General features: G+C 32.1%; 1 protein-coding gene across 1 annotated transcript in view; it reads right to left on the bottom strand.

Moving 5' to 3' along the window:
* Window positions 1–2,322: 2,322 nt before the first annotated feature.
* Ift57 (intraflagellar transport 57) overlaps window positions 2,323–10,417 on the bottom strand; it is a 54,276-nt gene continuing 46,181 nt past the window's right edge. The window contains exons 7-11 of the mRNA XM_076867700.2: window positions 9,666–9,737; window positions 8,741–8,872; window positions 7,326–7,388; window positions 5,585–5,651; window positions 2,323–4,470 (exon numbers count right to left, since the gene is read on the bottom strand). Coding sequence (XP_076723815.2) covers window positions 4,292–4,470; window positions 5,585–5,651; window positions 7,326–7,388; window positions 8,741–8,872; window positions 9,666–9,737 — 513 coding nt within the window. The 3' untranslated portion in view covers window positions 2,323–4,291. The remainder of the gene's footprint in view (window positions 4,471–5,584; window positions 5,652–7,325; window positions 7,389–8,740; window positions 8,873–9,665; window positions 9,738–10,417) is intronic.

The raw sequence follows: 10,417 nt of genomic DNA, 5'->3' as shown, positions 1-10,417 counted from the left end.
ATTTTAATGGAGAAATCATACTATTTCCACAAATTGATTAGCTTTTTGATTCAGGAAGAGACTCACTTCTACACAGAACATCTCATCTTTAAGAACCATCATTTAAAAAAATTATTTTGAAGTAGCTTCAGATTTATAAAAACTTGAAAAAAGTAAGATAGACTTTAATATAAACTTCCCCCAGATTCCCAAAATGTTAACAATTTACTACATTTCCTTCCTTTGTTTTTCTTTTTAAATTTCTTTCTAGTGGATGATTTTAATAATTAATCAACAATATTATATCACACTAATTTTATGTTCAGCACAATATAACTTTGCTGTTAAGATAACTGAGAAATAGCATAGAAAAATCATTCAGAAAAAAGATGTTTTTGTCATCTTTTTATGAACATGTATTAATTGTACCTATTAATTGAATCATTGTGCTATCTCAACATGCAGCATATAGCATGCTCTTAATCAAATCAGGATAATTAGCATTTAACTCTTACACCACATGTTATCATTATCCTTCTCTTTCTCTGTACATATTTGAATATACAAATGCACACATATATCTTGTTCCCTGAACCATTAAGTTGCTGTCAGGATGCCCCGTGACATCCAAATACTTGCAGTATTGTTAAACACAAGAATACTCTAGTATATAACCATAGTAGAAATATCAAGAAGTTAAAACACTATTATTCAATCTATGTACCTTATTGGCATTTTCCCCATTGTGTCAAAATGTCCTTTATAACAACAATATATATGTACATATATAAGTACTATGTAAATACCCTGTTTCTCATCAAACTTTTACATCTAGTTTTAGTATTCATTGATGATTCTCACCCGAGACAATTCACTATGCTTATTGCCAGGTGGTGATTTTCTAAATCTATCTATCTCCATCTCTCTCTCTCTCTCTCTCTGTGTATATATATGTAAAAAACACATAATGGCTCAGAATATGATTTGGAATCATTTGCTGCATTTAGTGGTCATGTCTCTTTAGTCTCCTTTACTCTGGAATAGTTCCTTGGTCTTTATTTTTCTTAACCTTACATTTTTTTTGAATACAGGCCATTTTGTATAGTCTTCCAATTTGGATTTGTCGGATTTGTCTGTTCCATGATTAGATTAAGGTTATCCATTTTCAGCAGGAACTAAATACATGTGTGCCCTTTTCAGAAGGCATCTGATGTCTATTTGCTCTCATTGTAATGTTAAGTTTGATCACTGATTTAAAGTGGTGTCTGCCAGGTTTCTCTATTGTAGAATTTTACATTTTTTTTCTTTGGGGAGTATCTTACATACATTGAGATTATGTAAATACCCCATTTCTTATCAAACATTCACTTACTAAGTGTTTTAGCATTCATTGATGAGTCCCACCCAAGACAATTCACTATGGTCATTGTCAGGTGGTGATTTTCTTTTCTTTTTCTTTCTTTTCCTTTGTATTCTTTTTTTTTAAATTACTAGTTGTTCAAAACATTACATAGCTCTTGACATATCATATTTCATACATTTGATTCAAGTGGGTTATGAACTCCCATTTTTTCCCCCGAATACAGATTGCAGAATCACATCGGTTACACATCCACGTTTTTATATACTGCCATGCTAGTGTCTGTTGTATTCTGCTGCCTTTCCTATCCTCTACTATCCCCCTCAGGTGGTGATTTTCTAAACAAAGAGTAGACATCAATGACATTTGACATAATGCCAAATGATATTAGCTGTTATTTTTATGACATTTGACATAATGTCAAGTGAACTAGCTGTTATTCATTCTCTTACTTATAATTGTATGGACTCATAATTATTCTATGGGTTATAATTCTTCACAATGATTCACTTTGGTGCTCAAGTTGTCCCAGAAACTGGCTGTGGGCTTTAGACATTTCCCCATCATTCTTTAAGTACTTCCTTACTTTCTGGCAGAGCAAGAAAGTTTTGGCTAATTTGTGCTTTCCCTGTTCCAGCCCATTCCAGCCCATAAATCAGACTTTTTCCTTAAAAAGTCCTTATTATTATTTTTTAACTGGGAATTGAACACAGGGGCACTTAACAACTGAGCCACATCCCCAGCCCTTTTAAAATATTTTCTTTAGAGAGAGGGTGTCACTATGTTGCTTAAGACCTGGCTAAGCTGCTAAGGTTGGCTTTGAATTCACAATCCCCCTGCCTCAGCCTCCCGAGCTTCTGGGATTTTTAAATAGAGCATTTAGACTCCAAGATCTGAGTACTAGGTATAGAATATAAGTTGTTGTTGGGCAGTAACTGTTTTTCGACCCTCTCAAAGAACAGAACTAGAAAATACATGATGAGTATATGTTTATTTATACATTTATAAATATTTCTGTTTATAAACTATATAGGCTTATTGTATTTGCCTATTGTATAAAACAAGTTCATAGGCATTCTTCCATTTTCAATATAATATCACAGGAAACAGTTTTAAATTACAGTCTTGAAACTACATAAGGCACATAGGCTTAAAGTCATTGAATTCTTCAAGCTATAGAACAGGAGCTAGAAGTTTCTACTGGAATTGTATAATGCCAGTCACCTGCCTATCTGCTTACTAACTCAAGTTACTGGGCACTTTCTATGTGTGGATACTTGGTTAGGAATATGAAATGAAAATGATTTTGTCTCTCTTCTCAAGCAGCTTAGTCTATTAGGGGGACAGAAGAACATATCAATCACAATGTAGTGAAGTTCAAGGTATGAACAGTTTTCTAAGGGAAAAGACAACCTGAGTGAAATCAAATTCCAAAAAAGGAAATAAAAATAGACTGCTCATACACTGCAAGAGTTTGTAGTTTTTTTTGCACAAAATAGTGTACTTTGCTTCTGAGCAAAAACATTTTAATGAGAGCGCTGATTTATCTAGAAGGGTTGAGTTCATCAAAAACAATGCTCATCCATGACAATACCTATGCAAGTTTCCAGGACAATAGATTATTATTATTTTTTTTTAAACTGGCTTCTCTCAATGACCACAGAGGAAGAAGACAATTTCAGACTTTCATATGGCCTGTTATCCCACTATGGATCCTTCCCTTCTTTACAAATTAAATAAACTAACTTATTTGTCATTGTATCGATTGTCATCCTCTCGGGTAATAGTTTATACACACCAATTTTCTCTTATCTGAACTTACAGTATAGAGAGTTTGATGAAAAGGAATAGTGTGTAGTGTGTGTGTGTTTGTTGGGGTATATACGTGTTTAGAAAGAAAATGCTAAGAAAACAATAAGATTTAAGGAAGAAAACTATTAAGATTAAAAATAATGAGATTTAATTATTTCTGTTGTCCTGAACACAAAGCATTTTTATCAAAATTTACCACTCACCCCAGAATCTGGCTGTGGGCTTTAGACATTTCCCCATCATTCTTTAAGTACTTCCTTACTTTCTGGCAGAGCAAGAAAGCTTTGGCTTTTATTTAAAGAAAATAATGTGGGCCATTTCCTGCTTTGTGATCCCATAACTATTTCTTTTTCCAGTTCTAAGGCTGACACTATAATCTGCTTATTTCACCAATTTAGTTCAAAAAGTTCTCAGAAAGATGCATAAGTAAAGATCACTAGTGCCAGATGCTGATCTTCATGTGAGCTGCCAGATCTCCTTCTATTGAATGGCTCCTGAGCACAGCTAGCCCTAGAGACAAGATGAGGCTGAGATCTACACATACTTACCCTTTCCTCATTCTAGTTAGTTCATCAGCAGCCTTACTCATGAAAAGCAATAAACTTCAAATGCTAATAGGGATACTGAATTTTTTTCTATACTTAAAAAATAGTAATTTTAGGTAACTATAAACAAAGCAAGGGTAATTGAGGTTCATATAAGATTCTACCACCTATTCTTAGCTGCCTCTGGGCACTTGTGGTCACTGCAGAGTTGGATCAAAGTAAAGGGGCCAGCCTTATGTCAATAGTCAAGGTAGTAACAGCGGAAGTGTCTACAGAAAGCTTGGGTCATACACATTGGCTTACACAAGGAATGCTCAGAAAAATGAGTTGCAGTTTTGACATAGGTAATGACTAGTGAAAGCTTCTTTGAATGTGAGAATTTTCAATTACTTTATTACACATTATATTTAATATAAAGGCTTTAACCATCATAATCACCATGATACAATATGTGTGTGTGTGTATATATATATATATATGCAAAAAATACCCACTGAACATGCTTAAGAGGTATAATTGTGTTTTAGAAGCCTATGCAGCATGAAATATAATTTGACATAAAAAAACTAATCAGAAGGACGAAAAATTGTATGTTTTAATAAGAGCCTATTGCTGCTTCTGGAATAACTGTTGCATGCATGTCCCTGGTCATGTTGGACTTCTCCTTCAGTTTTGATTGGAGTAATGTGTGCTCCACAACACCAATCCTAATGTCCATCTGAACAGTTTCTTGCTTTAGTTTTGTTAAGCTCTGTTTAATCTTCACCAAAGGAGCTGTAGAGTAAAAATAGCATGGAATAAAAACGTTCATTTAGAGTATCAGTTTATTATAGTTGCATGACATTTTCCTCACTTTGTTTCAAGCCAAAAATAGGGTTAAAAACACAGCTAATAACTCACTGACATTCACACGGTTTTGCTGTGGCATTTTAAACACTTGAGGTTTTCAGAATGGGGAGGAATGCAATATATAATGTACGGTGGGTGAACTTTTTAACTTGGTAGGTGAAAAGGTGCTAAGCATATATTTAAGAACTTGTTGAACATAATTTTATGGGTCAGAATGTTTGTCTGTAGGAAAGGGGATCTTCAGGTAAAAAGGGAAGAGAATTGCCTCTGAAGTATATATAATGAGTCCATTTAATAATTCTTTTTTTCTTTACACAAGGTATTACTATGTTAGCTCAGGCTGGACTTGAACTCCTACCTGAGCCTCCTGAGTAGCTAGATATGTGCCCCTATGCCCAGTTAATGAGCCTATTTAAAACACTGCAACAAACTCCCTACATATCCCCTTATGAAAGATCACTGAGTATATATCATTAGAACTCTAGAAAGTCTTTCTAGGGCATAGAAAAGCTTTAGGTAATCATCATCAGCTCAGAATGGAGTATGATTTTTTGAAGATTATTAAAATTCTTCTCTATTGGACCCTGCCCAGTCAGGGGGAAGAAAAGAAAAGAAAAAAAAAAGGTTACCACCCTCATTGCCTTAGAGTCATTTGGGCATATACAAGTACTTTTTTTTCTATGTCTCATGGAAAAATAAAACTCATTTGATGAAAATAGAATAAAACATTATTTTTTAAATTGGCAGAAAAAAATACATACTTAAATATTTCCCACTCTATTTTTGAATCAATACAATTTTAATTAAAAAGAACCCCAAATCATAGTAAAACAATTACCACTCTTCCCAGCTATTTTGTAAAAAACATAATATACTGATTATCAGACATCATTTTTGTACCATGTACTAGTTTTGAAATAAGACAGTTCATTTAAAAAAACAGACACTTCTATTTATTATTACCACTTTATTAAACAGACTTCATGAAGAACTAGTTTTCTTTTGCTTCCTTTTCTCCCTAAAATGAACATGTACTTACCACCATCAGTCATGCTGCTGCCCTTTTCTTCCATCTCTTGTTTTACCTTTTCTAATTCTTCTGTAACCTTTCATTGAAAAAAAGAATTTTCATGAGTACTGAATTTTAATTAACTTTCAAAATTTTTAAGTGATCTATTGAGAAAAATTAATTTAGATATTAGACATAAAAAGATAACACATTATTAGAAATATTTTGTACACAATTCAAATAATAAGATCAAGTATGCAGATATACAAAGGTTTTCATTTTCCAATAATGACCATAATGTTAAACTTCACCAAATTACTTTCATCTTAGCTTTGTCATGTTGTGACAATATAGAGCAAAAACCAAGTTATTTTATACATTAAGCCCTCAAATCATGTAATTAATTCATAGCATCTACCATAGCACTCTCTTATAATTATTACTTACAATGGCATAAGAATCCTAAATAGGTTTTGGATTCTTAAAGTTTTCTAGGCATCTTTCATGACATTGTAGTTCTATAAGAGATGGTGTCTTTTCTAGGACACTAAAAAATGTTTATATCATATGTTTATATAAAAAAATGTCTTCTATTACTCTACCTAAACCATGAACTTGAAACACCCAGAGACATGCTATGCTGTCATATTGGTTCTTACATGCACTCTACATAAAGACTATACTATTATAGCCAATATTAGCAAAATTCCAAACTAGTATTATAATATAAGTAGACAATATAATCTCTAAAACATTTTCAATTTTTCATATAATCTAGACCTAAGTCATAAATATTGTCACTTAGTAGGCTTTATTTTTATCATCCTGGTGAGTAAGAACCTTTCCTGGGAATAAAGTGCTCATCCAAGTAAAGCAAATTAATTTCTTTCAGGCACCTGAAACATTACAACTGAGGATAACTACCTATTCCAAAAGAACTAAATGGTTCCCTGGACTCCCTTCAAGTGTTAATTTACCTAACATAAGTGAGTACTTTACTGCTACGTAATGTTTTATTTGCCTAGAAGCACCACAGGAATACAGTCTAAATATTTCAATGCTATATTTTGAGTATTTAAAAAAACTATTCCTAAATAATTCATACAAAGAAAGCTTAATTCTTTACTGTCAAAACAGTAAAGTTTATGAAATTATACTGAATTATAAATAAATATAGTCTTGGATTTTAGTCCTAAATTGGCTTCTGATCTTATTAGTTCCCTCACCCCCCTATAGGTTCTTCTGTGAAAAAATAGAATATATACATTACTTAACTTGGAAGATCATGAAAATAAATGCAGTGATATTTGCAGATATTCTAGAAGTTCTCAAAATAAAGAGGTTGTAAACCACTTTCAATTGTAGACAGAGATATACCCAGGATCACACACAAGTTATTGACATCACTAAAAATAAAGCTTAAATCTTGCAGATTAACATTAAAATTTGCTTTAGACTCCTCAGTCAGTACTTTACCTACGTTTCTATATATTATTTATAATTATTATATAAAAAGGAAGATTAAGAAAAGTTATCAGTGTGCTAGTATGAGCAAATTTTATGTTGAATTTAACTTCAGGCATCTTATAAAAATGAGAGAAAGAATAAATAATTGATTCATTGGTAAGAAAATTAGGGCTTTTCTCTGAAACAAGATAATTTGAAGAGGAAGAAACAATTATTAAAATAAGGGGTATTCAATCATCCAATGGCTCTGAGGCACTGGGGCTCAGCTGACAGGTGAGAAGCACAGCAAGAGCACTGTGTTTACCTCAGACAGGAGCCTAGTCCTTTCAGTTACTCCACCATTTCCCTGCTGGTACCGCTCCCTTGCCTGAGGGGGAAAGAATTTTGTTTAATGACAAATCCAAAACAGAAGCAGATTACTTAAACATGACCTCTTTGTGTTTGCAATTTCTGCATATCATTTTATGACAACCCCCCTCTTTGTTTATGAATACATTTGTGAAAGTGACATTTAACTGTAGTTATTTTATGTCCTTAATAGGCACCATGTATTTAACTCAAGCATTATAAAATGATGAACTACCTTAACCTTCACATACTGACTGTGTAACTTGCACGGGCATGGTTCACAATAAAAACTGTCCTGGCCATCCCTAAACAGTTTAGGAGAGTGGTTCTTGGTCAATCAAATTTGCATGTTATGCAGAGAAATTTTGTTTTAAAAAAGAAAATCAATCAAAGTAGAGCAAACTCTGAAATTAATAAGGATTAACAAAGAGTAGGACATTATAATCAATTATAATACACTCCCAGAAATTAATCTAACAAATAATTATTTAATATTAAGGTTGGACAGATGCATGGTGGCTATAATCAAAGAATTTCACATCAGTTCAACAAAAATATTCATAAATATAAGTGTATATGAGGGAATGACAAATTAAACAGATAATACCATAAAAAGTAAAAACTATTTTCTATTTGGTCTTTGGTATAGAAGTATATCAAGTTTACTTCCACTTTTTCTCCTCCTAATTTGTCTGCTAAAAGAAAAAAAAATATGCCTTCTACTGACATGAGCAAGTATTCTGACTAGTTTGCCTTCACATTAGGAAATAGGGTGTATAAATCCCTCAAAGAAAGTCATTATACCTCTACTTCTGGTATAAAGAACTACTGCTTTCAAAGGATAGTGTTTTTATTTTTTTTTTTGGTTGAAATCTAATACTTTGAAAGAATGAAAAATTTGTCTCATTTCATTAATTAACCTGCTTGTCTCTGAACATGTCTTGCTTTCATAGTCTACACTATATTACTGTAAGCCATGATGGCAAGAATTGCCTTTTCCCTCTGACACATGTAAATGAATACTATTCTTCCTCCTACTCCTATAGTAAATTAACAACAGAGTTAGAAACAAAACAAGGTGTCCTGACACTGTTCCTATTTTAGCTTATGTTCCCCAACAACATATGTCCTCATTTATTTAAATCAAATGAAAAAATATGTTTAAAGACTTCTAAGAGATAACAATTTCTAATACATGTAAATTGGAGATAAGTTCTATTGCTTCTTTTGGTTTCCTAAAATGGGCAGAAAAATCAAAGTGTTGCTATTTATGAAAAACATTTCATAATTTTCAAATGAAAACTATCATGTCAAGCTTAGAGATTAGGGTCATGAATTGGGATAAATCCTCGGAAATAATTTTTAAATTACCTCACTCAGCTGGGCTTGAGCTGCACGATATTCTTGAACCAAGTGCTCAAGTTGATTGTTGATGTACTTTTCTCGGCTGCCAATTTTTTCCAGTGTCCTACTAATTTCATTATGGAGTTTGTCCAAAAATCCCTAAAATTCCAAGGGATTTTTAGTAGATTAAATAACTCAGAAATATTTTTAAAAACTAGTTAAAAATGAGTTAAATATCTCTCAGTCCATATGAAAAAGAAGATAGTGTGAAATTTTAATGGTAAAAAAAAAGTTTATGATGAGAAATATTTTTGCCACACTGCAGAATGCTACAATAAAAAAGAGCCTGGAAGGATTGATTAAATTCATTTCTCCTTATACATATCTACAATTTATATATATTTGTAATTAGCTTTATATAAACTTTAAAATCAAGGTAGGTCAGGGAAGAACATGACTTCCCTATCACACAATTCAGAGATAACTAGAATATTCCAGTTGTAAGAGTTCTCTAAACAGAGTGCTCTGGTCTAGAACCTATAACTTTTCACTCAAGCTTCACCTCTTTATGACTGTCTCCAAAAGATTATTTCTAGCATGGCAGCAAGCCCGGGAAAGCTGTAGGTTCTAGGCATTGTGGGTATGATGTTCTCTCATTTCTTGGTATTCAGGACAAAGTGATGCAATGTTTCTAAAATATCTATTACATAGATATGTGTAATATATAGAATATATGCAATATATATATAGTATATTTAAAATATAAAAGGTTTTACATAGTTAGCTTTCTTTAGTTGGTTTAAGCATTAGAACTGCGGAAATGTAATATGATTTATTTAATTAATGAGCTCTGAAAGACAAAAATTGTATTATTTTTCTTTCATGTTTTCCCATAATAGGTGTCCCACAGATGAGTAAATGGATATTGATTCAATTTAAGTAATCTACATACCTTGGTCTCCTTTAGAGCAGATTCAATTCCACTTTTGTGCTGGTGCATTTGGTCAACATGGATTCTCCAGTCCTATTGACACAGAGCATATAGAAACAAAGTATAAAAAACTACTTTTCATTCTTTATTTATTATGATATTGTGTCCTTTATCTTTATTACTTTGACTACTGCCCTATTTCAGGTGGGAAAGTCTTATATATAGATTGCAATTAGGCTATAAAGAAATATGTGTAGAGAGTACTTCAGGAATAAAGGTTCTAAATAAATGTAAATTGTTTTATGTGTTCACAGAGTGATGGCTGATAATTTGAATATAAATTATTTCTGCACTGCTGGTGGTTAATATTTATGACTACCCATTAAAATGAAAAAAAATTCTAATTACTAGAAAAGAAATACTTGTTTAAGCAGTAACAATTATGTTTGCCAGAAGCAACTCTCAACTCTCAACTCAAATATCATATATCAAGGATTAGTTTGTCTCTTGGAAATTACAATGGGGCTCTTTTCTTCAGTCAGAGTTTTGAATCTTTCTTAATAAAGTAAGTCTGTATGATTACTAGAGTTCATGAGTTCATATATTTTGAAATATTTCTACTACTACTACTCTGATTTGAAATCTATATCAACATTTTAATTCTCTACAAGGTATCTTCATGGTATTCAGTTTATATTACTACAGATAAAAATTTTAAGAGACTTGAGAAATATCCAAGATAAGAGAAAAACATTATGGTAAATTGACTTAAG

Source organism: Callospermophilus lateralis, chromosome 10, assembly GCF_048772815.1.
Source record: "Callospermophilus lateralis isolate mCalLat2 chromosome 10, mCalLat2.hap1, whole genome shotgun sequence".
NCBI lineage: Eukaryota > Metazoa > Chordata > Mammalia > Rodentia > Sciuridae > Callospermophilus > Callospermophilus lateralis.
The sequence above is the reverse complement of the archived record's forward strand: the minus strand, read 5'-3'. Positions and strand labels throughout refer to the sequence as shown.